Source organism: Phalaenopsis equestris, unplaced genomic scaffold (genome assembly GCF_001263595.1).
Source record: "Phalaenopsis equestris unplaced genomic scaffold, ASM126359v1 Scaffold000088, whole genome shotgun sequence".
In the NCBI taxonomy this organism is placed as follows: Eukaryota; Viridiplantae; Streptophyta; class Magnoliopsida; order Asparagales; family Orchidaceae; genus Phalaenopsis; species Phalaenopsis equestris.
In genome coordinates, this window is record NW_018164530.1 from 1392400 (window position 1) to 1409482 (window position 17083).

General features: G+C 38.5%; 1 protein-coding gene across 1 annotated transcript in view; it reads left to right on the plus strand.

Annotated features, from left to right (window-relative positions):
* The window catches only part of LOC110019966, a 23186-nt gene extending 8165 nt beyond the window's left edge, over positions 1-15021 (plus strand). The window contains exons 3-4 of the mRNA XM_020717880.1: positions 9330-10052; positions 13360-15021. Coding sequence (XP_020573539.1) covers positions 9330-10052; positions 13360-14865 — 2229 coding nt within the window. The 3' untranslated portion in view covers positions 14866-15021. The remainder of the gene's footprint in view (positions 1-9329; positions 10053-13359) is intronic.
* The last annotated feature ends 2062 nt before the right edge of the window (positions 15022-17083 follow it).

The following is a 17083-nucleotide window of genomic DNA, read 5'->3' on the forward strand; positions in this document are numbered from 1 at the left end:
CCCCCACGAAGAACAACGCTTGTGTTGTTCATGCAGCCCCACAACTTCCTGCTAGCCTTCCCCGCCACCTAGCAACCCCCTTTCACTGAGCTTCCTGCCTCTAACTCGAGTTCTTGTCACTAACCTCTTTCTTCCCTCGTACGACCCAACATCACATCCCCTTGCCTTGCAGTCCAACCACACTCCCCCTTCCCCACCCCACCATAACTCAGCCAACCCTTCCACCCTCCTTGATGATACCCAATACCAACCAGCCGTCCTCCACCGGCCTCGCTCCTTCCTTTCCGTAACTACTGCCGGCCCTTCCACCAAATTCATCCATAGCCATTAAACCCGCTTCTACTGCCCTAACAACACCCATCCATTCCTTCTCGCTGCCCAGTCACCACCTTCACCCTAGCCCTAGTTTGGGTCTATGGTTGCCTCTTTCGTTTTTATTTCTTATTGTCGTAAGTGTCAGTTGTAACCCTATTTAATTTCCATAATAAAAATTGCAATTCCTTTGTTGTTTTGGTCACCCATGATCAACTAGTAAGAAGGAAAACTGGAAGTGTGGTGTTAGAAGCTGGAAGTTTGGTATCGGGGCACCACTTTACCAAAGATACCGGAAGTATGGTCCAGTTTAGACGCCAGGGCACCACTTCACCAGAGAGACTGAAAGAATAGGGCAAGTCAGGCACTAGGGCGGCACATTTAGATAGATTGGAAGTCTAACGCTAGTTCTGGCGCCAGTGTGCCACTCCTCTTGGTGTGAACACACGAAGAACAGAGAAGTTCGGTGCTATTGTGGAGCACCAGGGCACCTTTCCAAGGTTAAGCATGCAAAGAACCTGGAAATCTAGCATTGCAACGGGAAGTCTGATGTGTGTCAACTGACATAGGGGAATTATGTAGCTTACTTTCTATGTGGCATCACTAAAGGTTTAAAAAGAAGGGGGATAGAATTCAAGAGTCTCTCTTGCGTAGGATAGTGATTCCCAAAGCATTATTCGAGCGTCCAAAATGTGGTGATAGTGCGGAGGAACAATTAGAGGGATTGTGAGAGAGTGTGAGAAAGGTTTGTGATGCGAGTTTGTAAGAGGGATATGGATGATTGAGAGGGATGACGACAACTACGGGAGGTGAGTGGTAGCAAAGGGAAGGTGCAGAACTGTATGGACAATAAGTGGAGAGGGTTGTAAGTGATCGACACCGGTAGTGTGGTGGTTAGGAGAAGCTAAAAGTAGTTAAAGAGGCGGGACAATGATAATAACCTGCAGGAAGGGGGAATGAGTGGGTGTTGGGGTGACAGAGGGAGAGTTTGACGACCGAGGAATGAGGAGTAGAAGGTTTGAGGAAGGTAAAAGGGAGGATACAATCACCACCTTGGAGACGATACAACCGAATCGCTACCACCTCCTCAGATACATCCCATAAAGGGGGAAAAAACTCCACACAGGAATCTGAGAACAAACACAAACACTACTTGCCCCCCACTCACAAATGATAACAATTTATAGACTCCATAGGACAAAAGAAACTTCTACACAAAAGAGATGGGTGGGAATCCAAGATGAATCCATAAGACACTTTCTCAATGAAGAAGGGTACCGAAGGAAACCTCTGGTTCACAATTTCGCTTCTGCATGTGCGATGCTTCTTCTCGGATTGCGAGAGTTTGTTTGCGTGCTCGCGATCCTGCCTTTTCTTCCCGCTTCGCGATAATTCATAAGATTTTCAGCGCCTGCGATAGGGCGTTATTTCAACACCAGAGATTAGACGCTGTTTAGTGCCCGCGTCAGTCTCTTGGGGTTGGGAAAGCTTCGACCTCATTTGTCAAAGCTTCAGGCTCTTCCAAGTAAGTTGTCAAGTCGGCGACATTAAACGTGGCTGAAACGTTGTAGTCCTCTGACAAGTCGATCTTGTAGGCACTGTCATTCCAAAACATATTTTGGTAGAATATGTATCTGTCCACCTTTGACACGCCCTGTGCCGGAACTCTGGGTATATGAGTATTTTCAAAGCTCAGGTATCGAGCCATTCTAGGGATAACCTATTTCTTCCACTTTTGTAATTTATTGAGTGCAGCTGAGGAACTGGTTAAGGAGGATAAATCAATTATGGGGTGAAGTTTATGACAGGCTGCACTCCTCTCTCTAACACCTTCTCAGAAGAGTCCTCTTTTTTACAGATAGGACCTAGATTCGATTGAAGAATTTTCATCTCATCAAGCTTCTAGGACCCATTACAAAGTTGAGATTCACCTATTCTGTCAGAACATCTGGCAATGAGTACCTCGCTGGACTGAAAATAACATCTGAATAATTTCATGTAATATGCCCGACATTGACCCCTCTTCTGGCATGCTGCATCTAAAAAAATTGCTATGCTTTGATTTGTGGTGGTCATGTATCTGTGATTGTCTCTTGCCCTTTTTGGACATCCTAAGTCAGTCATGTTGATGTTCCTCTCACCGCTTGTGAAACACTAGCTTCAGATACCACCCCTTCATACTCTGCAAGAATGCTCATTACATCAAGGTCACTACATTTCCGAACGGCTACTGTTACCTCAACTGGAATCTTTATCTCGGGGTCAACTAAAATTGGTAGCGTCTCTTGTTAGTTGATAATTGTAGATCTTCTTTGAAGTCAACATATTTTTCCGGTTTGCCGTTTATCTCTTCATTTGAAAGTTGGTCATTCTCCTTTATGTCCACATCGTCTTCAACTTATGTGGTGTCTTTACCCAAATTTTCGATGACGCTCTGCTCGGTTAAGCAGATCACTCCCTCTGGTTGTGCATTCTGCTTCATCATGTCCAAATTTGTGGCACTTGCAACATTTTCTGGTTGTGATAGTCTTGCAGATTGATTTTGCTGGATAGTAGCAAGGGGGGTTGCTTGGTGATGCGGTCTCCCTACTTCAGAAGCTAGAGTCTGTAACTTTTGGCAGTAGTAAGTTGGTAGGAACTGACGCTGTGTTTCCCGTTTCATCTTTATGTCTTCTTGTTCTCCTCTTCGACTCCACCGATCGCGATCAAATGTAACATCCCATTGAATTTCATCTTCAATGTCAGTAAGCCATCAATGAAGTTGGCAAATCTCTCGCCGTATCTTTTCTCGAGAATGCTTGGGCATGCATCTTCCTAGTGGCATGGCTAGAGTTTAGGGTTGGGAGGTGAAAAAGGGTGTAGGAGACTCATTAACGGTGTAGAAAATTTAATTTGTTGTTGTCGATTTTGAAAATGAGCAAGGGGTTAATTAGTGTTAGGTCCAATTCTTGTTTGGAGGTTTAAGAATCGGAAAGGAAAAATTATTGGTGAAAGTGGCTTGGGTAGGAGCGGATGCTAGGAAATCCTTGGATGAGACTAGGGTTGGGCTAGCTCTGATATCAAATGATACCAGAACTAGTAAGAAGAACAGTGGAAACACAAAAGCAAACTTCCATTACTATTAAAATAGGGTTACAACATGACTTGAACGGAAATAACAACACACAACATAAAACGACACAAGCAAACACTCTTAAATGTATCCCAATGAGTGGTGAAGGTAGCCTAGAGGGATAGGAATGATTTGGAGGGATGACGACAGTTACAGGAGGCGGGTGATAGTGAAGGGAAGCTGCGAAACTGTATGGACAACAAGTGGGAAGGGTTGCAGGTGGTCGATAGAGGTAGTTTGTGTTGACTTCAATTTTGAGGTCTTTCTTTCTTTCCCTCCTCTCAGAGGCTAAAATCTAGTCTTAGGGTTTCCTATTTGACTCTCCTAGAGGACTAGACCTGGACCTACAATATTTAGAAATTCAAGTTATTTCTTCGCTCCTCGAAGTTTCATGTGGACGGTTTCACAGTTTCTGATTCTTGACATCTAGTTAAGTCGATTAAATCCAACATATTGAAACTCTTGTTGAGTTCCCATAGGAATTTGAAAGACATAGTTGGACCACACGACGTTCGACATTTGACTTACCACCGCGAGCGATGTGCTTGACTTTAGTTGTCGCTTATGCGAAGACCGGTCAAAATTTTTATTTTATTCGTTGAACAACATCGATCAGGTCAAAATAATTTCGTTTGTCACAAAATAATTTCGTGCCGCGCGTAAATCGAAGTTAATTTGACGCGATCGTTGATGAATTTATCCAGATGACCCTGGATGACGAAACGGACTGCGCCGTCGCGTCCGTAACGTCGATTTTAGCTAAGGAGGACACCCATTTTGTTGGGACGCCGCGCACGAGTGAATCGCACAAATTTTTTTTTATATAAAAATTAATAAAATCTTTTTTTAAATGAAAGTTTTTTTTTAAATACCTAAATCTAATCCCTAAGCTTTAATCTCTCCCTAACGTGCGCCTCCTCTTCCTCTTGGGACCGAAACATGCCCTAGCTCCCTTTGCTCCTCTCGGCCGAGTAGGGAGGCCCCATTTCCGGTTTCTCCGGTCACCTTATTCCTCTTCGGTTGCGGTTTACATTCTTCTCCGGTCATAACTGCCAGTCACTTTCTTGTAACGGTTTTTCCCGCGCTATGAATTTGGTAACCCTCGTTCTTGGGTTTGTGCGTGTCCCTTACCGTGAGCATCTCCTCCCCTTGCTCAACTATAAATACCCCTTTGAGGGAGCATTTGAGGGTTGCAATTTTTTTTGTTTTGAGATTTTGGAGAAACTTGTTGGAGGCTTTTATCTCGTGATCTTTCTTACTCTTCTTATTTCTTGAGTTAGCAAGAAGCCAATGTTAGATTTCATTTGTCTTTGAAATCTGATTATTCTTCATCACAGCTTTGATAGATTGGGTTGCAATTCTGTTCCTTTTGTTGCTTCTATTCGAATACATATGGGAGATTTATTTCTTAGTTTTGATTAATAGTTTAGGGGGTGCATTTCTGTTCCTCTCGTTGCCTTACTCGAATAAATATTTGGAGATACTTTTTTTTTTGTTTGAATAGTTATTTGGGGTTGAATTCCTGCTACTTTTGCTGCCCTATTTGAATACACATTATGTTTAGTTTGAACAGTTATTTGGGGCTGAATTCCTGCTACTTTTGCTGCCCTATTTGAATGCACTGCTCTATTTGAATACACATTATGTTTAGTTTGAACAGTTATTCGGGGCTGAATTCCTGCTACTTTTGCTACCCTATTTGAATATACATTATGTTTAGTTTGAACAATTATTTGGGGCTAAATTCCTGCTACTTTTCTGCTACTTTTGCTGCCCTATTTGCTACTTTTGCTGCCCTATTTGAATACACATTAGTTTGATCTGAACATTTATTTGGAGCTGAATTCTTGCTCTTCTTGCTTCGAATGCATGTATTGGAAATAGGAAATATTTTTGGTTATGGAGAATCAATTTTGGGGCTCGTCTTTTTGTTCTTCTCACTGTCTCTATTCGAATGAAGATGTTGGAAATCTGTTTTGTAGTTTTGATCAGTTTTGGGGGGCTGGTTTCCTATGCTTCTTGCTGCCCCTATGTGAATATACATGTTGGAAATTCGTTTTTTGGTTTTGAATATTATTTGGGGGCTGACTTCTGTCTTTCTTGTGTCCCTATGCAAATAAATATATTGAAGGCTTTTCTTTGGTTTTGAGAATTAATTTGGAGTTGTAGTCTTACTCTCTTTGTTGCCTTATTCGAATATACAGTGAGATTGTTTGATTCTGGACAACTAATTTTGCCCCTTCCTTTGGTGGCTCGGTTTGGTTTTCTTGGCTTGGTTTGGTTTTCCAATAATCTAGTTTTGGTCTTCCTTTGGTGATCCAATTTAGTTTTTGATGGTTTAATTTTTAAAATCTTGTTGAGTTCGGTTTCGTTCAGTGGTGGCTCGGGTTTTGTCCTTGCCGAGCTCGGTTTTATTCAATGGTGTTTATGCTTAAGCCCCTTGTTATATTCAACTCCTCTTGCTTCCTGAAAATTAAATGATATAAAAATAGAAGTATATCACACTTAGGGAAGTTAATAAAGCATGTAGTGATCATATATGGGCTTTAAAATTCAAGCTTAGAAGTGGAAGATGGATGTTATAGAAATGCTTAAATGATTACTTCTCTCATTTTCTTGATATGAAATATACAAAATTTTGTTGGATGAGCATATGAAATATTGAGGTGGCCTATTAGTTCGAGATGAGGGGCAACAAACAATGATGCAAAGAACCACTGATCAACTTTTCTTATAGCTGAAAATATAAAATCAATATTCAATTAATGAGATGCCCTTTCACTCGCTTAAGTCGTCGACTGCTCTAACCCTTTTCAAAGGTTTGAGAATTGGTAGTTAGAAAGAACATATACACAATAATCTATTATACAAATACTACACTTGCAAAAACTTGCAAAAGGAGCAGATATCACATCCACAAAATGATAGGTACCACATTCAAGAAATGATAAATACCACACCAGAGACACTATACATTGGTTAATATATATATACACTTGATAACACTCACATATACACTCCGCATATCATATAATACATTTCATACACTACATATAGATACACCACATATACTACACATCAAACCCCACATGACAGATATTACATTTGTAACACACCACATACTACACATCACACCATACACGACAGATATTACATTTGTAACATATCACATATTACACACCAGATACTATAAGAACAAATACTATACTTCTTTTGAGAATTCAGATACTACATACCATTCATTTAAACGTCATATATATAGTTGCACCATACCTTGATAAGTTCAGATATTATCTGATTCACATATACGTTAAACGATAGGGTGTAGGGCTGCCCGACTATAGGGGTGATTCGTTGGTGACCTCTAGTTGATATTGATAGGTTGACTTCAATATGTCAGTAGCCTGGGGGATCGAGGAAATAAAAAGAAGTCTAGTCTGAGCCTATCCCCAAATTGAAATCTGATATCCCACTTCGAGATTTTCATATGCTCATCATTTAGCCTTTCTTTCACAATCTGCAAATGCTTATCTAATCCCTTTTATGTCATTGCAATTTATTTTGAAATGTCAACAATGCTGTCATTGCAATTTATTTTGAAATGTCAACAAAGCTAATCAGGTACATTTAGTTGTTTCAATTTTATTTTTTTACTGCATATTTCTTTCTTTACTGCATAGTTTTTCGTTTCTTTATATTGCTTTACTTTGATAGTTTTCTTTCATTTTTTTCCTGTTAGAGTACTTTACTACGCAGTTATTCCTTTCATTTACTATATCGTACTATAGACATTCATCTGTACTCATACTTTTAAATATTTGTTTTCCTAGCATATTTATATAACACCCTAGGATGGGCCGTTCGAGGCATGATTTTTTCTCTTTTATTTATCCTTTTCTCGGGACGAGACGACGAAGCCATCAAATGACGATTTATCCCCGGGCAGCGATCGAGACAACGACGTGGGCGAGTGAAGATTCATCTCCGAGCAACGGTCGAGACGATGACAATAAGCGACAGGAGGAGCTCCAGGTGAACCTCGATAGATTTAAATAACATACCTATAGGACGTCGATGTCGTTTGTCTAGCACGACGTAAATCCTCATACACCATCGTTTAGAACTTTCTACGATTTTACATTGTACGATATAAGTCCTAAACTTTTTAGGATTCCGAAGTTGTCGTCTGATAAGACATAAGTCCTCCTATTTTCTCGGGCGATTCCGAAGTTGTCGTCTGATAAGACATAAGTCCTATTTTCTCGGGTCATTTGCATATGATATGCGAATACAAGCCCCAAATATCTAAATAATTTACATTACTGAAACATCACATAATTTCTTTTTCAAAGATGTAAAGTCGAACCATAGGTTAGTTTGAGATGTCACTGAACATTTGTCAGTATCTTCAACATCTCCTACTTTTCAGGATTCCAGAAATAACTGTTTCTATTTAAACCTATTCCACTTGACTTTTCCTACAAGCAATTGTGAAAACCTAAACTTTGAATTCTTGAAGACGAAACCTTTGATCATTATCGAGAGTTTTCTCAAATGACCCCCGTCATTTGGGATGTAATTAACTATAAGGGTTTGCCTCTATAGGGAATTAAAAACCCAGATTAATCTAAACCCTATCTAATCTGTGTATTAGATAGAAGAATTTATTGGCTATAAATTTCGCAGACCAAAATAGAGTCATAAACTTTTAAGTTTAGATAGTTAAGTCTACCAATAAATGATACGTTCATCCATCGACATGATATATCATTTATGGTATTGTGCTCAACTATTTAAACTATTAGATATATGAGGTCTATCCGGTCTCATCATTTTCCATAAATAAAAAAATATATATACCATTTTCACAAAATTAAAATTTACATTATATATTATATTAAATTTAATTTTTAAAATCTTATTTTCAAAAAATATATTAGCCGATAGTTTGTTGCTTGGGAGAAGCTAAAAGGTATTAGGGAGACAGGACAACAGGAATAACCTGTAGGAAAGGGGAATGACTGGGTGTCGGGGTAACAGAGGGGAGTTTGGCCGCTGAGAGGTGGGGAGGAGATGGTTTGAGGAAAGTGAAAATGGAGGATACAATCATCACCTTGGAGATGATACAACCGAATACAACCCACAAAGGGAAAAAGAACTCCAGATAGGAATTTGAGAGCAAACACAAACACTACTTGCCCCCATACACACGGAAGATAACAATTTATAGACTCCACAGGACAAAATAAACTTCTACGCAAAATGTAGGAAATCTCTCCCAAAACCTAAAACTAAGACTCGTTACTCAATCTCATGCATATATCTAACCCTAAACATAATAAGTTTATTTTTACCCAATAATAATAATAATAAAAGGCTAAATTGTCTTTTGGCATGCAAAAGACGCACTTGCCCTTAGACTAGGCATATAGACGTAACAAAGTCCTCCGCGAGGATTATTTCAGTCAATATTAAAAGAGTTTGAGGACCGAATTTCTATTTTTGTAGACTCTGGGACTCAAATGACCCCTGCAAAAAATTAAAGGATTATTTTGACACTTTTCTGTTAAGAAAGCATTGAGAACTAAAGTGGGTGACTGTTGTCCATACATAATTGTATGCAGCACTCGAGAACTTCAATGAATCATAATTCCCCAATTTTTCATTATGGTTTGAGGCTTGTCTGGTACTGTTTTTTAATAAGATTCATAGACGGTTCCATCTAAATTGTCTCTCTTGGGGAACTAGATAAATTTAGAAATATTATGATTGTTTTGGCAGGTATGGTTGACATCAGCGACTGAATATTGTTTTATGTTTTATTTGTGTTTGCCATTGTTGATCGCATTCTGCCACTAGATTTACATTGTTGTGACCCTCTTTGTCCTTTTCAAAATCTTGGCAGATGAATCTGGTTGAGGTAAACCGATGTGAGGAGTTATCAAGTCTAAATGAGAAGTTTTTTGCACAAACATCCTCAAGCAATCGATCTTCACCCGTTTCTGCTTCTACTGATGACATATTTGGAGATCCCATATTATCCCCTTGCGTAGGGGATGATTACCAGGTGGAAATTCCATCCATGTTGGTCGACTCCCTACACCTTCGTGCCTCTGAATTACCGTGCAAAACTGGGTTGAGCATCCCAATAATGTGGGTGCACACAGATGATGCCAAAAGAGAACTAAAAGATTATTGCACTTCTTTGGGGAGTAGATGCTTATCTAATGGTTTCAATCACAGCCACTTGCCTTCTTTATGTTCAGTATTAAAAGCTGAAATAATGCAGATTAATGAGTGCAATGGATGCAGTCCTTTACCTGAATCTCGAGTTTCTTTATGGAGTGAGGAGGAGATACAGAGTTTTCTCCTTGGTCTGTACATTTTTAGAAAAAATCTGGTTCAAGTGAAGAAATTTATTGGGTGCAAGGATATGAAAGATGTTCTATCCTTCTATTATGGAAAATTCTATCGCTCTGAGGCCTATCACAGATGGGCAGATTGCAGAAAGTCAAGGAGCAGAAAATGCATACAGGGGCAGCGAATTTTTACTGGGTGGAGACAACAGGAACTACTGTCACGCTTACTGATGGGAATGCCAAAGGAAGAACAAGACTTGCTGATAGAGGTTATTTTATGCAAATGTTTACTGCTCATTTATATTTATAATTGCATTATATTTAATGCAAATGTCTGCATAGGTTAATGATAATTATGACGAAATCTTTCTTTCTGTCACTGACTTCATCATATCACGAAATCAATATCTTTGATTTTCGTTTTTTCTTATGTATATAGCTGTGCAAGTTTTAAAATATTGACATACTGCTCCATTTGTACTTTTGCTATATGTGAACTGCAAGGCAGATGGCTTGGCGGACCACCTGATTTTTAGTCAATTTTGTAAGACATTTTGGTTTATTTTTTGGAGATTTAGGTGAACGTCAGCTTTCCATTTTGTTATTTTGGTTAATGCTCATCAAGACAACTAGAATCTTGTTGTTATACTTTGTGTTTGGTTTGCAGAGTTCTTGACAAAATTGCATTTTATTTGGAACTATAGTCATTTTTTTCTTATTTTTCCTAATGTCATATTCTTCATATTATGATTTAATATAGGTGAATCGGGAATTTATTCATCATTCAAATGTTATCTATAATTTAGTAGATTTATAATTAGCTTACAATCATTTGATAGGCATATTGGATAATGGTCTGCTTCAAGGATTGTGCTTGTTTCATTTAACAACAAATAAATGGGTTTTGTAATAGCAGAAGTCCTCATATTAATGGGTGTTTGTGTTGTATTCTATATTTGACACATTGAAAGCGGGCATTGCATATGGATTCTTCTGAGATCAATGCTCTTTTATGCGTAAAAGGATTTCTAAGCAAGTGAAGGTTGAGGGAATGACGTTAAATCATTTTTTTAATTTTCAGCTTGCGTTTATTTTTTTTTAATCATATTCATGCTCAGTAGGTTTCTCTAATTGCCTTCACCACATAGGGGGCATATACAAGGAGTGTTGGGCCTGCCATGATCAGTGTTATAAGGGACTTTGACCATGGTCTTCAAAACCTACTGTACTAAGAAAGGTGCACAGTATTGTCTTGGGTTTCCCCTGTCGTTCTAAGAAAAACATGCATGTGTTCCGCTTCTCTCTCGTTTTCTCTCTCTCTCGCGCGCTCTCTCTCTCTATAGGGTTTTAATTTTTTTAAATTGGATAAGTTTTAGGTCGTGTATAATGTGCCAGCAAATAAATCTTCCAAGTCACCTAACTGATTTAAAACCAATAGAAGCTTGTTTTCCATCAAATGTATGCTTCTTAACTTAATAGAACATATTAGAGAATCATTATACTATTTTTGCACACCTTGAAGAAATTTATAAATTGCCCACATTCAACTAAATTTGACTACCTCGTGTGGGTATTGGTTCGTTTTCTAGCTATTTTTTGCATTCGGGGGTATTGGTTCGTTTTCTAGCTATTTTTTGCATTCAGGAGGAATTGAAGCTCAACTGGCTGTCTTAGGGAGAATTTTAATTCTCATTTTTGGGGGTTTTGGTTTGTCTATTGGTTGATTCTCGCTTTGGGTCATCAACTTTATCTTCTATGCAAAATTTAGCAGCTGGAGATTTTCTTATGACTAACTTTGAAGCATAGAAGTTCTTACAACTTTTGAATCATTATGCCAGTTTACATCTGTAGCTTTTTTGTTCCTAAAAGACGTGAAATTTAAAGTTGTTCTACTCCATAAATGTTTGCTCCTCCCATAGCGTTAACACAGAAATATTTTGCATCATTAAAAGATTTTTATTTCTTTAAAAATAAGTATTTTAATGATTAACTGCTTTAAAATTTTTCATTTGCTTATTTAATGATATATATTTTGTGCATTAAGTTGCTTTAAATAAGTAATCTTGATGTAGGATGAAATTCTTAGGATGGTGGTTGCTAGATTTGCTTATGGTGTTGACTGCTTTAAGACTTCTTCACATAAGCTATAACATCTTTGTTCACGGAAGGTGAATCCTAACCTTTCCTTAGGATTCCCTTTGCCAACTCCCGTTCTGACTTAGAGGTTGTCACACTTTCACACTTCTTCATTTGCTTATGATGTAGAAATAAATTTTTCGCATCTCAATAGGACACAGTGGAGAAAAATGATTCATGTAGCTGACCCCACTTAGTGGGATAAAAGCTTTTTGTTGTTGTTGTCGTCGTCTAAATTAAGTTGTGTCTTTCATCTTTTAAGTTTGTTATTCCCTTTGGTTGTTTGTACGTTGTGTTGATAATCTATTTGTTTTGTTATTTTTTTTAATGAAAAAGGGGCCCTTAATTTCGTGCAAAATTTTGATATTTATTGTCTTGTTGCCTTCAATTTATTATGACTTGGTCACTTTGTAAGACCTTGTGATATGAAGATTTTGATCTGTGCCATCTTATTGATTTAAATTTTCCTCTCCAAGAGGTCCAAGTTACTTTCATACTTATTCATTTGCTTAGTTAAAAATAAACATTTCCATATCTAAATGATGTTGTGTGTCTTTCATCTTTTAAGGTTGTTAGTCCCTTTGGTTGTTTGTATTTTGTGTTGATAATCTCTCTGTTTTGCTCTTTTTTTAATCATGAAGGGACCCTTAATTTGGTGCAAAAATTTGACTTTCTATTGTCTTGTTGCCTTCAATTCCTTACAACGTGGTCACTTCGTAAAACCTTGTGATGTGGCTAACTTTAAAAGTTTGATGAAGCAATAATAATTTTTTTATGCCTAGAACAATAATAATTTTTTTATGCCTAGAACAATAATAATTACCAGCTTGAGGATTATTCCAGTATGCCCAAAGGTCCTCTTCATTAGCTTCTTTGCTTGTCCCTTCATGCATATGCATGGTATCAATTTTAAAGCACCTACAATCATCAATACCATGGATAATTCGGAATTGTCCCACCTTTAATTTTGCCAACCATTTGAAATAGTCCTGGTTTTGGATTGCTCTTAGAATCTCTAAAAGTGAATGCCATTATTGGTTACTGAATGAACTTCTCATGGGAAGAAATGCTTTTTTTTGTGAGGCTGAAGAACGAACACAAGTGATTATTTTGAGAACATGGCATCTAATGGCATTGGGCAGTACTTTCAATGTCATCAGGCCACAAATTCAGTGTGATAGTCATGCCATTGTAGGCATCCAAATGAGGAACCATAAACTTTCATGGGAAAGGCTTCTCCATAATCTTAGTCACAAAGTTGAAGATAATCATTACAAATTTTCACTGGTTTCATTTATATAGATAGTCTTTGTCTTCATTTCACCTTAGATTTGTGAATGAGGTCCCTCACCTTACTTTTTATGCATCCAAAGTTATTGTTCATGAACTTGTTGACTTCAAGAATCAATTTAAAATCTCTCAAATTAACCAATTTGTCAGGCCACTAAGGCTTTCAATGAGGGAAAATCTTCATTGGAGGAGCTTGTTTTTACTCTAAAGGCTGCAGTTGGCGTCGTTGCTCTGGTAGAAGCCGTCGCCATTGGTAAGGGCAAGCAAGACCTCACCGGCTTCATGCTCGATCCCAACAGAACTAATCAACCAATCCTTTCACGCGCCGCCGAAATACCCACCGGCAAAGCCTGCTCCACCCTCGCTTTGAACGACATCATCAAATTTCTCACCGGTGATTTCAGACTCAGTAAAGCAAAATCGAATGATCTGTTCTGGGAAGCCGTCTGGCCTCGTCTTCTCGCTAGAGGTTGGCATTCTGAAACTCCCAAGCATTTTTGTACCAAAAACACCATCGTATTTCTCATCCCGGACGTACGAAAATTCTCGAGGAAGCTGGTGAAAGGTGATCAGTATTTCGATTCGGTGATGGATGTTTTGAGTAAAGTGGCATCCGATCCTCAGCTTCTTGAGCTGACAACTGAAGGAGAGGAAGGCAATGTCATTGCCAATGGTGAGAGCCTAACAGCAGCCTATAATCACCGCCATCCTTCTTATCTCCGTTCAAGGTTTGCCGACTGTAATGCTGATTTCATCAAATTTACTGTGGTGGACACTAGTTTGGTTGATGTTGCAGCTGGCTCTTCTAAGCTGAGGGGACTGCGCAGCTTACCTTTCGAAGTAGCTGGTCACACTAATATGGAAAAAACTAATTGTGACAGCTCCACTGAACACTCTACCGATTCTTTTTCAAGCAACAAGGTATCCTCAGACCAACCTGAAAGTTTGCCTAATGATTCAAAGCCGGAGGGAGGAAATATACAGCTGAACGAAACAATTCAGATAGCGCCATTATTGAAGCGACAGAGACTAAGTGCTTGTAAGCAAGCAATGAGAAATGGCTGCCATAAGTTATTTGCGGAGAAGATAGACTCTGACTCTGACATGAAAGCAGTCGAAACTTCAGAGAAAGCATCATCCACTAAATCATCTGGCTCTTCATTTGAAGATAGCTTTTATCATGAGAAGCGTCCGCGAGCTCTCTTCGATTTAAACCAGCCTCAGTTTCCGCTGGACTTTGACATGGAGCCCATGTACCGAACTTCCAAACCGCAGAGTTTTGATGGTTTTAGGATAGCTTGGAATCAAAACAGCAGTGCTGATGAGGAACCATCTTCTAATGCCCAAAGGCATGGTAACCGGAACAGGCTGCCAACTGCGAAGGCGCTCGAAGCTTTCGCTTGTGGATTTTTAAGCGTCGGGCGAATCGGAAAGGAAGTAAAGAGAACTCGGCTGCATGGTATTAGGTCAAGATCTCGCCGGAAAGCTGAAGCCCCGTTGCCCTCAACTGCCATCTTCGCAGCTACAGCTCCAACCATCGATTTTATTGATCCTAATCTTGTAATCCCTGAAGTTAGATATCATACTAACTTGTTTGCAGAGCCACAGATTAAATGTGAGAGGACGGAGGCTCATGAGTTGCTTGGCCTGTTCTAAGCTTTTCAGGCAATCAGTCATAGAGAATGGTAGGAAATCCCCATTACTGAATGTGGCTTCTCTCTCAATCTCATCTCCATCATCAGCGGAGTCTGTCTCCGGTTTTCCTGGAATGAAGGAGACTGAAAAGGAACTATGAAATCTGCGGGATTAGCAAATTCCTTATCCCCATTACTGAATGTGGCTTCTCTCTCAATCTCGTCTCCATCATCAGCGGAGTCTGGCTGCGGTTTTCCTGGAATGAAGGAGACTGAAAAGGAAATATGAAATCTGCGGGATTAGCAAATTCCTTCCTCTTGATCTTGTAAGTTGCTCTGGTTACTTTCATGTGGTTTCTTTCAGACTAACAGAACAAATATAGTGTTTAGAATAAACCAATTCGTCAAATTTTAATTGATTGTCTTTGGAGTGGTTTGTGTAAAAATCATTCAATTATTTCTGTAAGAAATAGGTTTTAAGTTGAGGCATGTACAAATTATTTCAATCTCATTAGGTGAACGTGATCAACTGTATAATTTGAGCAGCTGCTTCTTTTTGGGGGTCATTTACATACATTATTACACTATTCTTATGTATTTACACATCTAAATTTTATGTTTACAATTGAAATATGATTTTGCAATTAAAAACTTTCTCATTTCATTAATCTTTTGGTTTATATTGAGCCACACAACATTTACAGATAAACCCTCAGACTTCTTCTATTTACAACTAGAACCCTGCATTAGATACAAATCTCAATACTCCCCTTCAAGGTGGGCGAAAGATATTCACTAAGCTCATCTTGTCACATAATCTAGTTAACTTCACTGAGCTAAGTTGCAATCAGCCACCTGCTCTCCAGTAGCTACTTGAATTAGTTCCAACAATCCGTTATTCAACTTCTCCTTGTTGAAGAATCTATCAATCTCCACATGTTTAGTTCTATCGTGTTGCACCCGATTGTTAGCAATGTTGATAGCCGACTTGTCGCACCACAACTTAATTTGACTTCCCTAGTCCTCTTTGAGTTCGACCAATAAGGCTTTCAATCACATCATTTTAGCAACTCCTAATATCATTGCCTTGTATTCTGCCTCTGCTGTTGGTCTTGCTACAACAAACTGTTTATCGGTCTTCCACGAGACCAAGTTGCCACCTACAAACATGCAGTATCTTGATATGGATCGTCAGTCATTTGCACAGCAGTAAAAGTCACAAAAGCCTTATATGTCCATTGTTCCTGAAGACCAGTCCCTTCCAGGGGGTTTCCCTGGGGCTCTATTCAAGTATATTAGGATCTGATACACTGCATCCATATGCCCCTTGGATCATGCATATAGCAATCACCACACTTATTGTAAAAGAAATATTGGGTCGAGTGTGGCATAAATAGATTAGGTGGCCCACCAATCTCTTGTACCTCTCACGATCAACACGTTCTCTTGCCTGTGCACTCAGCTTGACATTTTTATTAATTGGAGAAATTGCAAGTTTGCACCATCACATATGTTCGAAGGCTTTCTTAAAATTTTTCAGAATTTTCATCAGCTTTTCTTCTTCTTCCTTTGTTAACTTCGAGGAAATTATAACAGGTAAAGTAGAGGAATCTCTTAAAAATGCATATTTTAAATGTTGAGGAAGTAATTTGAACTCAAGTTCTGGAGGTTTTTCAAAAGATGGAGAAAATAATTTTTCTTTGTCTATTGTGTCCAAAATTTCAAAACTTTCTTGAACATAACTTGAATCTTCCTTAAAAAGGTTTACACATTGATCTAATTCCTCTTCTTGCGTGTGTTCCAAATCATTTTCTTTAAATTTTTCTTCTTAAATAGTCTTGAAATGGCATTCACTCAGATATCTTATAACATCCATTCTATCATCCATTCTATAACATTTCATTCTATAACATTTATCATCTTTACCTTTTACAGGGTATTTCATTGATTTTGAAATGTTAAAAGTAATAGTTTGATCATCTGCCATTGCTCTTTCTGTGGCTAGGAAAGGTCTCCCCAAAATGATAGGTATCTCTTTAGCTTCCTCTATATCTAGCATAATGAAATCGACAGGAAAGATAAATTGATCCACTTTCACTAGGACATCTTCTATAACTCTTTTAGGATAGCTTATTGAACAATCTGTTAACTGCAGAGTTACAGTAGTAGGGGTTATTTCTCCTAATCTTAATCTTTTAAATATTGATAATGACATAAGGTTAATGCTTGCACCTAAATCA